This window comes from Schistocerca nitens, chromosome 7, assembly GCF_023898315.1.
Source record: "Schistocerca nitens isolate TAMUIC-IGC-003100 chromosome 7, iqSchNite1.1, whole genome shotgun sequence".
NCBI lineage: Eukaryota > Metazoa > Arthropoda > Insecta > Orthoptera > Acrididae > Schistocerca > Schistocerca nitens.
The window spans coordinates 312,010,992-312,032,475 of record NC_064620.1 but is presented as its reverse complement, the minus strand read 5'-3'; the positions used below and the strand labels follow the sequence as shown (position 1 = coordinate 312,032,475).

At 41.3% G+C, this 21,484-nt stretch overlaps 1 protein-coding gene across 1 annotated transcript in view; it reads right to left on the bottom strand.

The window, feature by feature from the left end:
• LOC126194859 (protein SYS1 homolog) overlaps positions 1 to 21,484 on the bottom strand; it is a 51,485-nt gene that overhangs the window by 16,733 nt on the left and 13,268 nt on the right. Inside the window, exon 2 of the mRNA XM_049933203.1 lies at positions 6,556 to 6,623. Within this exon, the coding sequence (XP_049789160.1) occupies positions 6,556 to 6,623 (68 nt within the window). The remainder of the gene's footprint in view (positions 1 to 6,555; positions 6,624 to 21,484) is intronic.

Below are 21,484 nucleotides of genomic sequence, written 5' to 3'. Positions count from 1 at the left end.
CTCTGTTTCAGCAACTGAGGTCTACTGACAGTTCTGGATGTCATCAACATCAGCTGATGGTGTTATTCTGAAGATGGCCTAAGACTAGGCCGAAACCAGTTTGTTCACATAAAATAACCATTACGATCTAGACTGTTTTTCACTAATTTTATAGCTTACAAGATTGCTGTTCTCCAAAAATGTTAGCAAAAACTAAGAATTATTGATGCATTTATCAAATTTATTATGTGTAAGACTACAAGATCAATAGAAGCAACTAGCAAGATGGACTTAACAGAAAGCCAATTTTGTAAATCCAGTGCAAGTAGTTACTGACAGAGGGACTTGCTCTACTTCTCAATAATTCAAGGAGTACTGCACTACAGAAGGAACACACTTTAATAATGGCGGACTTCCTACAGCCATTGGACAGGTTGAGAGGATCAAGTCTACTTTGACTAAAATCACTGCTAAGCTTAGTATTGATAGCTCTAATGAGTGGTACAAGGTGGTACTATCAGTTCAACATACAACAGAAGTACTGGGAAAACCCTATTTTAATTTGTGATAGGAGTTATGATGCATAAACAGACTGATCTTCACAACATAAAATTATTACAAGGTGTACAACTTTGCTTCCGCTGTTTGCCGGTAGGTGGCAACAACAGTAAGTAGCGGTTGAAAGAAAGAGATCGCAGACATCAGGCAGTTAGCTTGGACCTCATTCAACATAATGTCATTCAAATATTAGTCAATTTGTGCTGCATCATAAAGTTGTTCTTGATTGAAAATGTCAGTTTATGAGCCTAATTCTTGTCATTTGTGGGAGGTGTTACTGTTTTGTTTCAATATGAAGAAAACAGCGGCTGAGTCTTACTGAATGCTCTCAAGTACATATGGTAAGGACGCTATTAGTGAAAGAACGGTGATTTTAACGTCGTAGACCAGCATAGTGGTGGAAGAGAGAATGTTTTCGAAGATGCAGAATTGGAGACATTGCTGAGTGAAGACTCATGTCAAACTCAAGAAGAATTGGCACGATTAGTGTGAGTGACACAGCAAGCCATTTCAAAACATCTCAAAGCTATGGGCATGATTCAGAAAGAAGGAACTTGGGTCCCGTGTGAGCTGAAGCCAAGAGACGTTGAACGGTGTTTGAGAACAGTTGCTTCAGAGACAAAAACGGAAGGGATTTTTGCATTGCATTGTGACCGGGGATGAAAAATGGGTTAATTACAATAACTCTGAATGCAAAAACTCATGGGGATATCCCAGGCATGCTTCCACGTTGATGGCCAAACTGAATATTCACAGCTCCACAATCATGCTCTGCATTTGGTGGGACCAGCTCGGTGTCATGTGCTATGAGGTGTTAAAACCAAGTAAAACAATCACAGGTGCCTGTTATTGAATGCAATTAATGCGTTCGAGCAGAGCATTAAAAGACAAACAGCCCCAATACAGCAGGAGGCATGATAAAGTGATTTTGGAGCATGACAACACTGAAGCCCATGTTGCAAAAGAGGTCAAAACGTACTTGGAAACATTAAAATGGGAAGTCCTATCCCTGCCACCGTATTCTCCAGACATTGCTCCCTCTGACTATCACCTGTTTAGATCAATGGCGCATGGCCTGGCTGACCAGCAGTTCTGATCTCATGAAGAAGTCAAAATTGGATCGATTTGTGGATCGCTTCAAAAGATAAACAATTTTTTCGACATGGGATTCTTACACTGCCTGAAAGATGGGAGAAAGTAGTGGCCAGCGATGGAAAATACTTTGAATGACACATGTGTAACCAATTTGTTTCATTAAAGTCTCAAATGTTGGGGAAAAAATGGAGGAATCAAAATTGTACACCTTGTAGAAGAAGAAATTTGTAGTTCACTTTTAGAGAGATGCAGTAATTTGAAGGAAGATGCTAAGCTACAGATCAGCAAGGTGCAAGAAGAAAACCATGCTAGCTTTGACTGACGTCAGAAGAAAGCCTTGAAGATTGAAGTTGGTGACCGGGTGGGAGTAAAACGAACACAAACTGGACCAACACTAAAGCTAAAGGCCAAGAACTTAGGTCCCTATTGAGTCACAAAAGTTAAAGCTAATGATACCTATGACATATGCCAAGAACATGATAACCACAAGGGTCCTAGAACTGCAACAAAATGCGCTGATTTTATGAAACCCTAGCCAAGTGACTACTCATAATCTGAGTTGGATGATATCAGGATGGCCAAATGTGGGATTCGGATTGAGGGTTAAGGGTTTCCCCTGATGAGACTGGTGACTTGCCCCAGAGAAGCTGAATACTGGACAGTAATTTTGTGTGTTCGAGGAGAAACAATATTCACAGAAAAAACACAAGTTTGTTGATTAAGTTCTTTTGTTTCTTTTGACAGTTCAGTATTACAGTTTATAACTAAGATATAAATAAATAATTCTTCATGAAAATCAGACCTTATCAAAGTGAATGAACTCAATACTGCAATCAACTTGTAAAAATGCAGAAAAGCTGCACAGTTAGACAACATATATACTGAATTCATGGAACATGTGGCTGCAAACATGTGGTACTGGCTTTTAAATCTTTACAATGATATTCTGCAAGAGGCAAGTTAACAAAACCTTTCAAGAGCAGCAAAGTTATTATTACCCATAAGCCTAAGGAAAACATCACTTTGCCAGAAAGCTACAGACCAGTTGCACTTTTAACCAATTGCTTCAAGATACTTGAAAGAATGCTTTATGCATGTCTAACACCGTTTGTAAACAACAGCATACCAAAAGCAAAATGGTTTTATGACTGGGAGAAGCTGATGCAATCAGGTCCTCTTGCTCATAGCCTACATAGCCAGAAGATTCCAACAGCAAAAAAACATCAGTTGCATTTCTTAATTTAAGTTCAGCCTATGATACAGTTTGGAAAGGACTGACACTCATGGTATAACGGCTTATTCCTTGCATACACTTTCCTCATCCACTCAACAAGATGTTCAGTGTCAGACTTTTCCAAGAACACATCTATGGAAAGTCAACTATTTTCCATAGTCTACAAATTAGCCTACCTCAATGATCTATACTAGCTACTCTAATGTTTAACATATACATCACAGATACATTACCAACATCTTGGAAATCCATGTATGCAGATAACACTACCATCGGTACTCAGTGTTTGAGTTCGGCCCAAAGAGAAGATGTACTGACAGAAGACCTTGGCATAATTAGTGAATATTACAAAAAAGGATGGTTTCCAGCTGACTCCAAACAAAAATAAAGTCACATGGTTCCATCTTTGCAGCAGAGAAGCTCAAAGAACTCTTGTTGTTCACTATGATGGAGTCACATTGAAAGATAATCCACATCCTACATACCTCTGTGTCACTATTGAAAGAACACTCACCTTCAAACAGCACTAAAAAAAGAAAAAAATAATCTGATTCAGAAGCTGGGCAGTATGTTGTGGGATTCTACTGATGAAACTTCAAGAATTAGCATAACAGCCCTCATACACTCAACTGCAGAATTCTGTGCTCCTGTGTGAATCAACAGTTGCCATACCAACATTGCCAACAAACAACTAAACCAGGCAATCCAAACCATAACAGAAACTATTAGAACAACTACACTCTAATGACTACCACAATCTCCAAACCTCTCCAAACTAAATGGCTGGCAGCCCTCAAATCACAGTTGGGAAAATGTAATGTCAACCCATCCATTTCCATTTGTGCTGATTTCCCCAAATGACAGCAACTGAGACTGAAGTCAAGACACCCCCTGTAGCATTTGCCAACCAGCTCAATGACTTCAACATCAATGATCACTGGACATCGCTCTGGCAAGATCAGAATGTCATGAACCCTCATCTCATCTCATGACAGGTCCAACTTTGAAGGTACCAGGATTTTCTCTTCCCTGAAGACAATGATGTAAGACTGTCAGTATAGAAACAGGGATTAGCGATCATGATGTCATTATTGCAACTATACTTACAAAAGTTAATAAAGCAGTCAAGAAGGCTAGGCGAGTGTTTCTGCTAGTTAGAGCAGATAAGCAGTTGTTAGCATCTTACTTAGAGAGTGAATTAATGTCACTTAGTAACAGTAAGATGGATGCAGAGGGATTATGGGCAAAGTTCAAGGACATTGTAAGTCATGGTCAGGAGAGTTATGTGCCTGGAGTAAGTGGATAAAGGTTGGAAAAGAACCATCGTGGTTTAATAATGAAATTTAGAAAATGCTTAGGGTCAGAAGCTGTTGCACTCTCGGATCAAAAGAGAATGCATAAATGACGACGAGCAAAGGTTAGTAGAGATTTGTGTATCTGTGAAAAGATCTATGTGCGACGCATACAACAATTACCACAGTCATACCTTAGCAAAAGATCTAGCAGGGAGCCCGAGAAAATTCTATTCCTATGTAAAATTGCTAGGGCTTCCACTCAGGCCCTTGTTGACCAGTCCGGCTTGGCAGTTGAAGATTATGAAATGAAACATGAAGTTTCAAATTTCGCATTCAAGAAATTGTTCATGCAGGAAAATAGTGCAAACATACAGTCATTTGATCATCGGTCAGACTCCCATATGGACGACATAAGCATTCCTGGCATAGAGAAACAACTGAAAGATTTGAAAGCAAATAAGTCACTATGTCCGGACGGAATCCCAATTTGGTTTCACAAAGAGTACTCTACGGCACTGGCCCCTTACCTAGCTTGCATTTATCATGAATCTCTCATCCAGCACAAGCTCCCATGTGACTGGGAAAAAAGCACAGGTGACTCCAGTGTATAAAAAGGATAAAAGAACGGACCTGCAAAATTACAGAGCCAATATCCCCAACTTCGGTTTGCTGCAGAACCCTTGAACATTTTCTCTGTATGAATATAATAAATTTTCTTGAAACTAAGAAGTTTACGTCAATGAATCAGCATGGTTTTATAAATCATTACTCATGCAAAATTAAGCTTGTCCTTTTGTCACATGATATACTGCAAACTGTGGATGACGGGCAACAAGCAGATTCCATACTCCTAGATTTCCAGAAAGCATTTGATAGTGTGCCCAACTGCTGGCTGTTAACGAAGGCATGAGCATATGGAATAAGTTCATAGATATGTGAGTGGCTCCAAGACTTCTTAAGTAATAGAACCCAGTTCGTTGTTCTCGATGGCAAGTGCTCATCAGAGCCAAGGGTATCATCAGGAGTTTCATACGGAAGTGTGACAGGACCACCGTTGTTCTCTATATACATGATTTGGCAGATGGGTGGGCAGAAATCTGTGGTTGTTTACTGATGATGATGTGGTGTACATAAGGTGTTGAAGTTGAGTAACTGCAAGAGGATACAAGATCACACAGACAAAATTTCCAGTTGGTGTGATGAATGGCAGCTAGCTCTAAATGTGGGAAAATGCAAGTTAATGTCAATGAGTAGGAAAAACAAACCAGTAAGGTTCAGATACAGCATTAGTAGTGTACTGTTCGACACAGTCACATTGTTTAAATATCTGGACATAACGTTGCAAAGTGGTATGAAATAGAACAAGTATATGAGGGCTTTGGTAGGACGATGGATGGTCAACTTTGGTTTATTGGGAGAATTTTAAGAAAGTGTGGTTCATCTGTAATGGAGACTGCATATAGGGCACTGGTGCACCCTATTCTTGATTACTGCTCCAGTGTTTGGGATCTGTACCAGCTCAGATTGAAGGAGGACATCGAAGCAATTCAGAGGCAGGTTACCTAAGTGTTCAGGAACTTGAATTGAAACCTCTGGAGGGAAGGCGATGTTCTTTTTGAAGACACTATTGAGAAAATTTAGAGAATCAGCATTTGAAACTGACTGCCAAATGATTCCACTGCTGCCAACATACAGTGCGCATATGGACCATGAAGGTAAGCAACGAAAAATTAGGGCTCATATGGACAGTCGTGTTTTCCCCATTCTATTTGCAAGTGGAACTAGTAGTGCTATAGGATACCCTCTGCCATGCACTTTATGCTGATTTTCAGTGTATCTATGCAGCTGTCGGTGTAGATTCGCACAAACCATGGCATCTGCAACAAAAGCTTGACTCAGTGGGCAGCTTCAGAATGCCCCCAATGTGATCGATGTGGAGCCAAACAGCAACCAATCACCCACCTGGCCCTCGTTTGCCCCAATACCTCCTTCAAGGGTGTGCTACAAGACATCCATAACCTCACCACTGAAGCATTGGAATGGCTGGGGCCCATAGTGACCTGCGTTTGTAATAAAGAAAGGGCAATGAATGAAACAGATATCTGTTCCTTTTGTTTAAGTTTTCAATTGCTATTGTAACTTTTAAGTTATCTGTTACAATGTGTGTAAGTTCATTTGAATATTACTCCCACCAAAAACAGACATGTCATTCAATGAACATGACACGAAATAAATTTAACAAAATGAAATCAAGTACTAATACAAACGGTGGAATCAACTGTGTTCATCAAGCTGTGGACTCGAAAGTTTTACAACACTGAAATATTAACTCATGAAAGATCTTAAAAAAATACCTATCAAACAGAAAAAAAATCTGCAGGAATAATGACCTACCCAACAAGAGCATTTAAGACAAATGCAGTAATGATTAATTTTCCATTAACATCTCGTACATGAACCTCCTGAAATAAAAAGAGAGCAAAATTGTTAAATAGACATCATAAAAGCTACAGAAAAACAACTTAAAATAATTAAATAATATGCCACTGGGCAACAATAATTTTCCACTGGCATGTTAAGAAGATAAAATAAATAACATGTAAAGCCAATTTAATGTAATATCTACAATTTCAATTTGTTATGAACAAAATAAATAATATCTGTGCAGTTCCAATACATTGCAATGGACATAGTTTAATTCCACGGTGTTACAAATTGTAGTACACTGTGATAAAAATTGTCTTACTACTACACAATACTTAACACTGTGAATGTGTAACGACTTTTGATCTATTATTTATCTGTAATACTGTACATGAACTACAGAAACACACCCCGTCAGCAATTTTTTAAATCTATTCTACCTACATTTAATCTGAATTTTTTCAATCTTTCACATCCATAGTGTCTCTTTTCTGCAAAGATGGTCTGCAGCTAAGTATGCTGTTTACTTGGGCTATGGTTTATTTCTCTGTTCAACATCTATCATGAATGTTGTTCTGTCACTAATTTCTGTTACTTTTATACTCAACTATTTATTTGTGAAGCTCCGTCCAGCAGTAAATGTTTTTGCACTTCTCCTAAAAATTGAGTGATCTGTATGTTTGTGGCACACAGTCACACACAGTAGAACACATTATTTACAGCTTTCAAGCTCTGGCTATTTTTCTGGGGGAAAATTAACACATTCACACACACAACCACACAGGCATCCAACAGCACATATCGCAGACATGAAGACACTGACTATTACAGAACAGTTGCCTGATGGAGGGGCAGTGGGGTAGGGAAGGACACATGAGGCAAGGGAGGGAATAGCTCAAGGCAGCAGTGGAAAAGATAGATGACTCAGTGTCTGCACAACGACAACGAAAGGTGTTCTGAGGAGACAGAGCATACACGAGATGTAGAGAGGGGAAGGTGGGGGGGGGGGGAACAGTGGCGGGACAGGGGGAGGTGAGAGGGGGTGGGGAGAGGGGGAGGGGCGAGGGGGAGGGGAGGGGGAGAGGAAGGGGAGGGGGAGGAAGGGGAGGGGGGAGGAAGGGGAGGGGGAGAGGAAGGGGAGGGGGAGAGGAAGGGGAGGGGGAGAGGAAGGGGAGGGGGAGGGGAAGGGGAGGGGGAGGTGGGAGGGGGAAGGGGAGGTGGATGGGGAGGGGGCGGGGGAGGGGGCGGGGGCGGGGGAGGGCGAGGGGGCAGGGGAGAGGGTCAGTTGGTTGAAAAGAGGGGAGAAGGAAGCAAATTATGAGGTCATCAGTCCCTTGTTCCAAATAAAACAATGCCCCAAGTGTGAGAATAAAACAGACAAGAATATAACACAAAATGGAAAGAAAGGGAAAACCACAAGAATGAAGGAAAGGGCAACGAACACTAAAAGGAACAAAAGAGGACAAGAAAACAACAGAGAGATGCTAGAAACAGAAGAGAGTAAAACAAGAGAGCAGATTACAGTGGCTGGCTGACCACAAGAATAAAAAGGATTAGCCAGCCACTCTGCAACACATTAAAACCTCCACCCTAAAAGCACTAGGGTGGAGGACATAGAGGGACAAATGACATGCTAAACCTAAGATCAAATGATAAAACCCACACTCATGAATGAAACGTAAAACTAAATCAGCCAATGAGGCATTGTCAGATAAAATGAGCAGCAACGAGTCTGGTAACCCAAGATTTTGTCGCCGGGCACTCAAAGTGGGATAGTGCAGCAGATTACAGGCCACTGTCAACTGGGCACCGCACCGACACTGAGGTGGGTCTTCATGGTGCAAGAGGTAACCGTGGGTCGCCCGAGCGTGGCCAGTGTGGAGCCGGCAGAGGACAACTGATTACCTGCGAGAGGCCCGCATGGAAGACTTCCACACATTCATAGTCTCCTTAATGACACACTGTTTGTTGTGCATACTGTTATGCCATTCCGTCTCCCACAGCTGAAAAACCCTGCGGCATACGTCAGAATGCAGGTCATGTCCAGAGATGCCAATCTCCAGAAGCGGTTTCTGTGTAGCCTGTTTGGCCAGTCTGTCGGCAAGTTCGTTGCCTGGGATGCTGACGTTTCCTGGGGTCCACACAAACACCACTTAATGATGGGACCGGTCCTAGGCATAGATGGACTCCTGGATGGTCACCGCCAAAGGAAGGCGAGGGTAACACTGGTTGATGGCTTGTAAGCTGCTCAAGGAGTCAGTACACAGAAGAAACGATTCCTCGGGGCATGAATGGATATACTGAAGTGCACGAGGTATGGCCACCAGCTCTGCAGTGAATATACTGCAGCCATTGGGCAAGGAATGCTGTTCAATATGGCCTCTGTGGACAAAGGCATAGCCAACATTACCATCAGCCATCGAGCCGTTGGTGTAAACCACTTCAGAAACCCAGAACACTTCAAGAATCGAGAGGAAGTGACTGTGGAGAGCAGCAGGATTAACGAAGTGCTTAGGGCCACGCCAAAGGTCCAGGCAAAGCTTCGGCCCACAGCTAAACCACGGTGGTGTACGTGAATTGACCTCGAGGAGACGTGGTACAGGCAAGGACTCCAGTTCAGACAGAAGCAAACACACGCAAACTGCAATCATTAGCCACGACCTGGGCCATCTATGCGGGAGGTGAACTGCCATGGTTGGGAAAAGAAGATGATAATTAGGATGCTCGGGAGAGCAATGAATGTGTGCAACATAACTGGTGAGCAGTTGTGCACGTCTGACCTTCGGTGGAGGGGTGGTGTATGGAACAGGTATTGCACCTGGGTTGTCCACAAGGGAATGAACCATGGGGTACATCACTGGAATAGGAATGGACAAGGATATTCTGCATGTTGAGTAGGTGGCAGCTTGGGTGATGTGTGTAAGATTCTTGGTAGGACATCCTTCATTGCTCTAGTTAATGCAATGTTCTGTTATGTATGCCTATGTGCCACATGTTAGTCTGCTAAAGGTGAGTGGTTGCATTTTTTGTATTTTATCTATTGTTCCATCCTGGAATTTCCAGTATTATTAAGCATGACCCATGTGTTAGTTATTTCAACAGAGAAATAGGGATAAGGGAACAAAGGGGACAAATTTTACCAACCATGGTGTGCAATCCTATAGTAGATGACATGTTGACCAGCATGTTCGGGTCTCTCAAACATAGTTTTATTTTTTGGTAGATATGCCTACCACTATGTGATATGAAGCCAGTTAAATCTGTGATAAATCAGTATTTGGTTCAGGCAGACAAAGCATAAAGCTAGCTGTACACCATCATTTCAGAATCAGTAACAGGATTTCACAATCAATGAATTTCATATAGACAAATAATCCATAGTTTCTTAGCAAGAATGTCCAGAAATAAAACCATGGGCAACAGAGTAAATCAGTTATGGAAATTTGTCAATAATTGAACAAATCCATCAAAGTTAAGTAGCATACACCTATACAGTGGAATCTCACATAGTGAGCATAATTTGTTCCAGAAACTTACTCTTAGTGTGAAACACTCATTAAGTGAAACAATTTATCCCATATAAAAATTAAGGTGAAATACGATAATGTGTTCCATGCTAAAAGTTTTACCTTATTCATGCCATTTATTCAAGGAAATTATACATACACTACTATGCACTTTATTATTCATAATACATAACCTAATTCTTCTTCACTAGGAAGCTATCTATAGTCATTTGTTTCTGCTAATGCTTCAACACTTGGTGAAAATGCAACAAAGCATTTTTGTCAAACTTGTAGTGCACATAGCCGCTGCTTTATTGGGGTGATGATTTTCAATTGATGCAACCAATCCCCACACTTTCAGCATTTCTCTTATTACACCAGAAGACTGCTGCTTTGCTGTTAACTGCCTCTTCATCCTCCTCTTTCTCTGAAGAACTCCTCTCCACAGCTTCCTGCCGTCAAACACACTGCAACTCCATATGCTCTTCAGTGGTCATTTCTTGGTTGTGATCTTCTACAAGCTCATTGATATCATTGTTATCAATTTCTAGTCCCATTTTCTTGGCCAAAGACACAATCTCATTGACTACAGGCTCCACAGGTACTGACTCAAATGCCTCAGAGTCACATCTGACAAAGCACTGTGGCTAAAGCTTCTTCCAAGCAGACATGGGAGTTCTTTTGGTGACCCCTTTCCAAGCCTTTCTGATCATCTTGTTGCAGGCAGTGATGTTGAAGCAATATTTCCAAAACTCTCTGAGAGGGAGATTGGTAGCTTCAGTCAACTTAAAGCAGTGCTTAAAGAGCACTTTAGTGTAGAACTTCTTGAAGTTAGAAATACTGTGCTGGTCCATAGGCTGGAGTAATGGAGTGGTGTTGGGAGGCAGAAATTAGATTTTGATGAATTGAAATTCTTCTAGGAAGTAGTCTTGTGGGCCTGGAGAATGGGCACAAGTGTTGTCCATAACAAGCAAGACATGGAGTGGCAGATTCATCTCAAGCAAACATTTTTTCACCAAAGAACCAAACACTTCATTGATCAAATCACAAAAAAGATCACATCAGCCATGCCTTGTTGTTGGACCTAAACATCACATTCAACCTGCTCTTCTGGACTTTACACTTCTTGAAGTATCATAAAGTTCCTGAATAGTAAACATGCAATGGTTTAATTTTCAAATTGTCACTTGCATTGGCACAGAATAGCAGTGCGAGACAGTCTTTCATTGGCTTGTGACTGGAAAATACATTCTCCTCTGTTTTTATGAAGGTAAGCTTTGAAATCTTTTTCCACAATAGATCTATCTCATCACAATTAAAAGCATATTGCTGCAGATAACCCTCAGAATCTATGAGCATCTTGAAGTTGCTGATGAATTTCTCTGCTGCCTTTGTGTCGGAGCCAGCTGACGGTTGTTCTTAAACTCCTTGAACCACCCATGGCTACCCTTAAACATTTCTTTGGATGCTGACGATCCTGGCGTCTTCCTAACAAGGTCAGCAAAAATCATTCTTTCCTTCTCACAAATGATGTTCTTGTTAATAAATTGCTTTTCATTTATCCATATAAGGAGCAACCTTTCGACATCGCCCAGAATAAGAAACCATAGTTTAGATACTCTTTCACTCCCTTAGAAGCATGTCTCTCCTTAATCTTGAACTTGTTCTTGAGGATAGTGCAAATAGTTGATGTAGACAGACAACATATATGCATGTTAAATCAGCAACACTCACACCATGTTTGTGTTTTTCAATGATTTTATGTTTCATTTCTTAGGTCATTTTCTGTCTCTCATGGTTGTCTCCTTGTGGCTTTATCTTCGCGGACATTTCTATGAAGGTTTTTAAAAACACGCACACAAAAAACCCCAAGTTTAGAAAAATGTGTAATGACAAGCTGCACTAAGATGGTAGCAGAAGAAGCACTACATCCTGACTGGAGTATGTACTAAAGACATTGTTCATATGCTGCTGCTGAAAATGAAAGGTGTTCATATTGTTGAACATTTCCCCACTGCATATGAACAGCTGGTGGCGTCACTTTAAATCGTCGTCACTCATCAGGCGAAACATCGCTCATTAAGTCAGTCATTTTTTTACAATTTGTTTTGCTTGCTACGTGAATTGTGCATTATGAGAGGAGCTCATTAAGCAAGGTTCCACGGTACATCATTAAAGTAGATTATGCGACTGTATAAAGTTGTGTGTTAACTAGCTCTACCAGTCAAAGCAGACATTCAGTGAGGACGGTGTAGGGCTGAAAAGATATTTGTTACTGGTACTCTGATTTGCTTATTCAATCTGAGTTATGGACAAATTTTAGGCACCTAATTCAACGGCGGCTTTTGTGAAACCAAAATGCAAGGTAGGTAGGTAGGTATATATAGAACCACAGTCTCAATCAGAGGAGTGAAGAACATCAGCAGACAAACTGTTCTGACGTGACTACAAATTTAAAAGTTTTGTAATAAACTGCTGTCACTGACCTCCAGAAAATGGTGCCACACTGTTCCAAACTTTGTAGTCGAGAGACGTAAGCAAATGGATTACAGGGATATGCTGCTGGACACAAACCAAGTGTCGCAGAATTGAATGCTTGCTATTTAATAAAGTGATTGAAAATGTATCATCAACACAATCCAAAGTAGGGGAAGGAATCAACTGACCCTATCGACATCAGATGTCGGCTTCGTCATGTGATGTAATGATGCTGTGGTGTGTGAGGTCATATATGCACAAACAGGAAGATAAGAGAACAGTGACAATATTTCTTTGCAGCTCTGTTTTTCTTTGGACTGTAGAATGTAGTGACACACTGATCTATAGCACAGGCCAAGGTCTAGGTAAAGTTGATAGGTGACTATTTGGTTGTGAGTTGGCTAAGTTGACAAATGTAAATACAAAATGTTAGTTGTGGCGAAATACCAATCTGCAGAGTAGCCCAAGGCATAGGTCAGTCTGGAAGGTGACTTTTTAGCTGTGAGATGGTGAAGCAGCATCAAGGGCTTCAGTTAATCCGAAGAAACATGAAATGAAAAAAAAAACTTTGTTTACAGCGTTTTTAAATATTTATTATAGCAGTCTCAACTGCGAACAGTCACACTTGGTAACTAGTTTCACATGTAATGATCACCTTCAAATGCAAAAATAAGGTATAAGATTTGATAGTGCATTACATTCAAGTGCAAAATTGAATCTGTTGTTCACCAGCAATCCCACTGAAATTTAAGTATTGTTTCTTACATCATTGTGATGTAAGAAACAATACTTAAATTTCAGTGGGATTGCTGGTGAACAACTTCATTACATTAGAATTGGCCTATTACTGTGCTGTGTGTTTGTATTAGGTAGTCACGAAACGGAAGGCCTGCACAGAGAAGAACATTGTATGATGCTGCTGTCAAGTGTAAAGTAATTCTTTATGCTGAAAAATATGGTAAAAGGAGAGAGACGAGTTTAATGTAGCTTAAGGAAGAAAGAGAAATTGGCATTATTTGCAAGTAATGCTACTAGAAATAAATTCACTGGCCCTTGCAAAGGAAGACATCCTGATGCTGAAGTAAAAATTTTGGAATTCATCCATGAATTAAGGAAGAATGGGAAACCTGTGACCAGTGACACCATAAGGAATGAATCAAAACAGGTGGTTGCAGTTGTTAATACACCAAGGCAAGACTGGCTTCTAAATGTATGGGAACTCTGTCCTTGTGGGCTTTCCAAGCTACCATCAATGTTTTGCCTTGATGCATTTCATGATCATCTCACTGATGATGTGAACAAAGAAGCATAGCCGGTGACCCTGTTATTATTCCTGGAGGAATGACTCCTGTATTACAACCTCTGAACGTTACTATAAATAAACATTTGAAAGGTTATGTTCAGGAACACTAAAAATTTTTTTATGAGCCAAACTGTGAACCAACTCCAAAAGGAAAAATTAAGCATGCTGCACTCCACATTATGGCATACTGGGTTTTGGCTGCCTGGAAAGGCATCACTAACCACAAAATTCCAGAAATGGATGGCAGTGAAGATGATGTGCTCTGGAATGACACTGAGGATGATGGGGAAAAAGGAAATGAATCTGTTTCTGATGTAGACTCTTCTGAGGATACCAGTAATGATGACATTATTGAATAATGACTAATAATGCCTGCAATTTACAGTGTTTGTTTGCATGTCATGTAGGTAATCAAACTAGGCATTCATTTTTAATACTGACTGTTTCATTTAAGACTGGATCACTTAAAATTTGATGATGTTTTGATATTTCATATATACAACCATTGTTGTGAAAAAATAAGTTTAGCCTACCAGTGATGCAACAATGAAGTCTTTTTTTATGATTTTAATCTTTAAAATTGGGATGCACATTATACACTCCTGGAAATGGAAAAAAGAACACATTGACACCGATGTGTCAGACCCACCATACTTGCTCCGGACACTGCGAGAGGGCTGTACAAGCAATGATCACACGCACGGCACAGCAGACACACCAGGAACCGCGGTGTTGGCCGTCGAATGGCGCTAGCTGCGCAGCATTTGTGCACCGCCGCCGTCAGTGTCAGCCAGTTTGCCGTGGCATACGGAGCTCCATCGCAGTCTTTAACACTGGTAGCATGCCGCGACAGCGTGGACGTGAACCGTATGTGCAGTTGACGGACTTTGAGCGAGGGCGTATAGTGGGCATGCGGGAGGCCGGGTGGACGTACCGCCGAATTGCTCAACACGTGGGGCGTGAGGTCTCCACAGTACATCGATGTTGTCGCCAGTGGTCGGCGGAAGGTGCACGTGCCCGTCGACCTGGGACCGGACCGCAGCGACGCACGGATGCACGCCAAGACCGTAGGATCTTACGCAGTGCCATAGGGGACCGCACCGCCACTTCCCAGCAAATTAGGGACACTGTTGCTCCTGGGGTATCGGCGAGGACCATTCGCAACCGTCTCCATGAAGCTGTGCTACGGTCCCGCACACCGTTAGGCCGTCTTCCGCTCACGCCCCAACATCGTGCAGCCCGCCTCCAGTGGTGTCGCGACAGGCGTGAATGGAGGGACGAATGGAGACGTGTCGTCTTCAGCGATGAGAGTCACTTCTGCCTTGGTGCCAATGATGGTCGTATGCGTGTTTGGCGCCGTGCAGGTGAGCGCCACAATCAGGACTGCATACGACCGAGGCACACAGGGCCAACACCCGGCATCATGGTGTGGGGAGCGATCTCCTACACTGGCCGTACACCACTGGTGATCGTCGAGGGGACACTGAATAGTGCACGGTACATCCAAACCGACATCGAACCCATCGTTCTACCATTCCTAGACCGGCAAGGGAACTTGCTGTTCCAACAGGACAATGCACGTCCGCATGTATCCCGTGCCACCCAACGTGCTCTAGAAGGTGTAAGTCAACTACCCTGGCCAGCAAGATCTCCGGATCTGTCCCCCATTGAAAATGTTTGGGACTGGATGAAGCGTCGTCTCACGCGGTCTGCACGTCCAGCACGAACGCTGGTCCAACTGAGGCGCCAGGTGGAAATGGCATGGCAAGCCGTTCCACAGGACTACATCCAGCATCTCTACGATCGTCTCCATGGGAGAATAGCAGCCTGCATTGCTGCGAAAGGTGGATATACACTGTACTAGTGCCGACATTGTGCATGCTCTGTTGCCTGTGTCTATGTGCCTGTGGTTCTGTCAGTGTGATCATGTGATGTATCTGACCCCAGGAATGTGTCAATAAAGTTTCCCCTTCCTGGGAGAATGAATTCACGGTGTTCTTATTTCAATTTCCAGGAGTGTATTTGATGGCACATTAGTTTCCTGTGAATACAGTAGCTATTTCAGTGGCAAACAGACGGAAAAAAATTAAAAAATTTTTAATTGTAGTTGAATTAACATGTAACAGATAGACAATATTTCAAATCCATAAAATTGTATCTCATTAGTCAAAGGGTTGAAGGTCAAAACTATTTCAAAAATAACATAATCAAAGCTGTAAGAAACTGCTATCAACATGAAAGTATGACTGTGGCAACATTACATGGTTACTAGCATTTTGCTAAATTGATTATGCATCATAGAGGTCCATGTGTCATGGATGATGGGTAGCAGAGGGAGAAAGGTGGGAAGGTGAGAGGAAAAAAATACTGACAGCGTGCAATATTAAAATGTAACAAAGAACTGTTGAAATGTCATAATACTAGTAATTTAAAATTAAGAAGCAATTTAAGTAATGCTGCTAACATTAATACATGAAACTTTTTTTCACTTTATAATTAAATTCGCTCATTCTGCCTGTGACCATGCTGCCAGCAAGTGTGGTGAGCTACTAAGGTGGTATTCTACCAAGTGAGGCTTTAGCAATGTTGGAGACTTTCTGCTGCATGTCATTAAAAATCTTTAAGTACATTGAATTCTGGAAGATACATTGAGGATCGGGTACGTAATCTGGTTTTTTCCATTGATGTCTGCATATTTCAAGTTCTTACAAAATGTTTAAAAAAAGTCCTTTAGGCGTAGCATGTAAAATTTCAAGATGGGTGACCCTTAGTCGTCCCTAGAGTTTACTATCAGTTAAATGATCTTCAGATGATGTGTTATTACTCTCTACTACAATTTGTTCTTTAACTTGGGTCTCAAAAGTTCTACCAGTCTGACCCATATACTGTTTATGACAGTCGTTGCACTTAATCTTATAAGCACCCAATGGACTAACTTTACAACATGATTTATTTGTATCATGTTTGAGCTTCATTTATGCAGAAGCCTACTCTCAAACCAGTTTTCTGAAACTCTTGTGCTACCAAATCTAACATCCATCCTCTCTATTCTATAGACACATACACAGCTTTTTGCACTTGTATCTGTTCTCCGTATGAGCTCTGTCTTAATTTTTTGAAACATTTTAGTGACTACTGTAGACTCGTAACCACAACTTATAGGAAACTGCTTGAGAATGAATATTTCTTTTCCTCTATTTTGTTCATTTAATGGTAGCTTAGGCAATCTGCTAATTAAGTAACAAAAATATGCCATTTTTATAAACAGTATGTCACAGGAACAATGGTCATTATTCAATGGGTATGACAAGGATGATCATTTGTATAAAAAATGTCTAGTACACAATTGGCTGTAAAATGCATATCTTATGGACTACAAGCACTACTACATCTTCAATTCTGTGGAACGTGTCTCTTCTACTGAGTAAGTGCTCATAGCTATTAAAGTTTGCATTTTAGAGTCCATGCTCACTGGACATTTTTTTCCTTATTTAGATTCATTCTACCTCCTCCCAATATAAGGAAAGCAAAGAGCTCACAGTAAAAGACATTCATTTCACAGTATCAAAGTTGTAGTTGTGCTCAGGGCTGTTAAAGTATGGATTTTAGAGCCCATGTTTACTAGACTTTTATGTTCAAACAATTGTTCCTGTTGTATCCTTAAATACTGACCTTTCCTCCTCAGAAGCCTTGTATTGTTGGATGCCATGATGTAGAAGCTAGAATGGCACAAGTGGGTTTCCTGTAAATGCTTAAGTGACAATTACATCAAAGAAACAGATTAGGTGCCCCTTTAGATTCATATACAACACTAAATTTTACTCTGGGCTGAAAAGCACTAACATTTATAGATTTCATTCTTTAATTAACAGATTGCTTAAGCAACCTTTTGGAGAGCAAGATAGGAAACTGAAAAGACCAGTATTATCCAAGTTGCTATAAGTAATGGTTTCTAAGATGGAAGTGGTCTTTTGAGAAAGAGAAAGAGAAAGAGAAAGAGAGAGAGAGAGAGAGAGAGAGAGAGAGAGCACATGCAGGAAACAGCTACTATTGCTTTAAAAGAGGAACATCAAGCAGAAAAATTTATCTACAAGTCTATAGAATACAGAGGAGGATGTCTTACAACAGCACACAGAGTTTCTGACTACCAGACGGAGAACAGGCTTTCGCATAAGTGATACTCTTCATTTTAAGCTAAAATGATACAAAGTAACCAATTCAAAATGAATTTGCTTGGCATTAGCTGTGTGAGATATAGATGCACTACCTATTAGTGCCATGGGAAATTTTTTTGCCAGGGACTCAAACCTGCATTTCCCACACATGATGGTCAGTTGTCTTAACCACTTCAGCTATTCGGGAAGTGTAGATGTCTATAGAATAGAGAGGAATGATGTCAGATACAACACGGCATCAGTTTCAGAAAACCAGCTCCAAACTGGGCAAAAACTGGGCATTTGCACAAATGAAACTCTTCGTTTTAAGCTAAAACATGATACAAATAAATCAAGTAGTAAAGTTAGTGCATTGGTTGCTGATAAGATTGAGTGCAACAACTGTTATAAACAGTATATAGGTAGGACTAGTAGAACTTTTGAGGCTCAGTTTAGAGAATATACTACACTATAAAATAATAAGACAGCATTGAAGATAAACTGGCAGAAACTTAACACTATGTTGGAGCAACAGACCTGTATCTTGAAGTTTTACAAACAATGATTAATGGCTGTCTTTGAACATCTTGCAAGAACTTGAAATACACACATGAAAAAAAGTTCTGCATCACCTCAGTTCCAAGAGTTTTGGAACCCGTAGAGAAAATTAGAATAGAGATAACATAAACATCATTGCTGCCCTTTTTATTGCTCATGAAAACCACACATTGCATGTTGCACCAACATACTGTGAGACCTTCAGAGGTGGTGGTCCAGACTGCTGTACACACCGGTACCTCTAATACCTAGTAGCACGTCCTCTTGCATTGATGCATGCCTGTATTCATTGTGGCATACTATCCACAAGTTCATCAAGGCACTGTTGGTCCAGATTGTCCCACTCCTCAATGGAGATTTGGCGTAGATCCCTCAGAGTGGTTGGTGGGTCACGTCGTCCATAAACAGCCCTTTTCAATCTATACCGGGCATGTTGACAGGCTTCATGTCTGGAGAACATGCTGGCTGCTCTAGTCGAGTGATGTCGTTATCCCAAAGTAAGTCATTCACAAGATGTGCGCGATGGTAGCATGGACTGTTGTCCATGAAGACGAATGCCTCACCAAAATGCTGCCCATATGGTTCCACTATCAGTCAGAGGATGGCATTCACGTATCGTGCAGCCATTATGGCACCTTCCATGACCACCAGTGGCGTATGTCAGCCCCACATAATGCCACCCCAAAACAGCACGGAACCTTCACCTTGCTGCACTCGCTGGACAATGTGTCTAAGGTGTTCAGCCTGACCGGGTTGCCTCCAAACACGTCTCTGACTAATGTCTGGTTGAAGGCATATCCGACACTCATTGATTAAGAGAATGTGTTGCCAATCCTGAGCGGTCCATTTGGCATGTTGTTGGGCCCATCAGTATTGCACTGCATGGTGTCGTGGTTGCAAAGATGGATCTCGCCATGGACGTTGGGAGTGAAGCTGTGCATCATGTAGCCTCTTGCGTACAGTTTGAGTCATAACACAATGTCCTATGGCTGCACAAAAAGCATTATTCCACTTGGTGGCATTGCTGTCAGGGTTCCTCTGAGCCATAATCCATAGATAGCGGCCTTTCATTGCAGTAATAGTCCTTGGGCAGCCTGAGCGAGGCATGTCATCGACAGTTCCTGTCTCTCCTCCATATCCGAACAACATCACTTTGGTTCACTCTGAGACACCTGGACACTTACCTTGTTGAGAGCCCTTGCTGGCACAAAGTAACAATGCGGACGTGATTGAACCGCGGTATTGACCATCTAGGCATGATTGAACTACAAAAAACATGAGCCATTACCTCTTTCCTGGTGGAATGACTGGAACTGATCAGCTGTCGGACCCCCTCTGTCTAATAGGCACTGCTCATGCACGGTTGTTTACATCTTTGGGCGGGTTTAGTGACATCTCTGAACAGTCGAAGGGCCTGTGTCTGTGATACAATATCCGCAGTCAGCATCTATCTACAGGAGTCCTGGAAACCGGGGTGATGCATAACTTTTTTTGATGTGTGTACATATATATATATATATATATATATATATATATATATATATATATATATATATATATATATGGGTATAACGGAAGCGTCTGATTCCACCCCTCTCCTTTGGCCAATGACATCACCAATATGGCGGAAATGATCATTCACAGCAACTCCCATACTGCTTCTGTGACGTCATCAAGTAAACATGACAACAAACATGAAAATCGATCGAAAATCTACCAAACAGATATTCCTCCAAAAATATAATGAAACTAACGGGACAAGTGGGGGAAATTGGGGTTTTTTGGGTGGGGACAAACTAAATAAACACACACAACACTACACCAAATGACAAAAAACACTAAAATAACAAGACCCCACAACCGTCCCAAATTCCACTACACACAAAAATCCACTGGAATCAATCACTTCCCTTGACCTATATAGGTCAACAGAAACAACCGATACCACACTATAAAACCCTAGAAAATCAAAATTGGAATCTAACACTTCCCTTGACCTGTTATCCTTACACCATCTCCATATATAGCTGTCCCTGGTCCGAGATGCCGGAAATTTAGTAAGCCTCATTTCTTCACGACACACTGAACACTTCACGACTTCATCGAAAAATCCAAATAGTTGAAAAAATTTTATTAGAGACAACGCACTGTCCCCCATCATCGCTGACAACCGAAAACTGTTGACCTTATCAGTCATATCCATACCTACCAAAGACAAAGAAATTTACCAAAATTCACACACAACAAACAGAAAAAAAACTACTATAAAGTCGACATAACAAACCCAAAATTGTTAAATCACTGAAAAATATTCTGCTGAAAGCACAGTCACTACCAATACCACACACGTGCAATGCTACCATGCAAATGAATCCCATACGCTGCATAACACGCTACCCATAAACACACCACAAGAGAGAACCACTGACCACAACAATACATCATCTATAAACACGCCACACCTGCAAACTAAACTAAAAACATCACCTAACACACAACACATAAACACGCCACCAGAGAGCAACACTGAGCACATCAAAACGACACCTACAAACATGCCACTCTCACAAACTAAATTCTGCGCCATCGTGGCGTCACACACCACAAGCAGAAGACATGTGGAATCAGACACTTCCATTGACCCTGCAACTGGACTGAGTTGAATGAACACAAGCATAACACACCTCAGACACCCACTGGGGAAACTGCATGCACTCAATGTTTTTATTTAACTAGAAAATTTTAAAAAGACGTTTCCTGTATTACAGTTCTTTGTTACATTCTAATACCATACAAAATCAGTATTCTTCTTCTTCCTCTTCTTCTTCTTCCTCCTCCTCCTACCTTCCTCTCTTCCCTATCCATCATCCATGTCACATGAGTTTATGTGATACATAGTG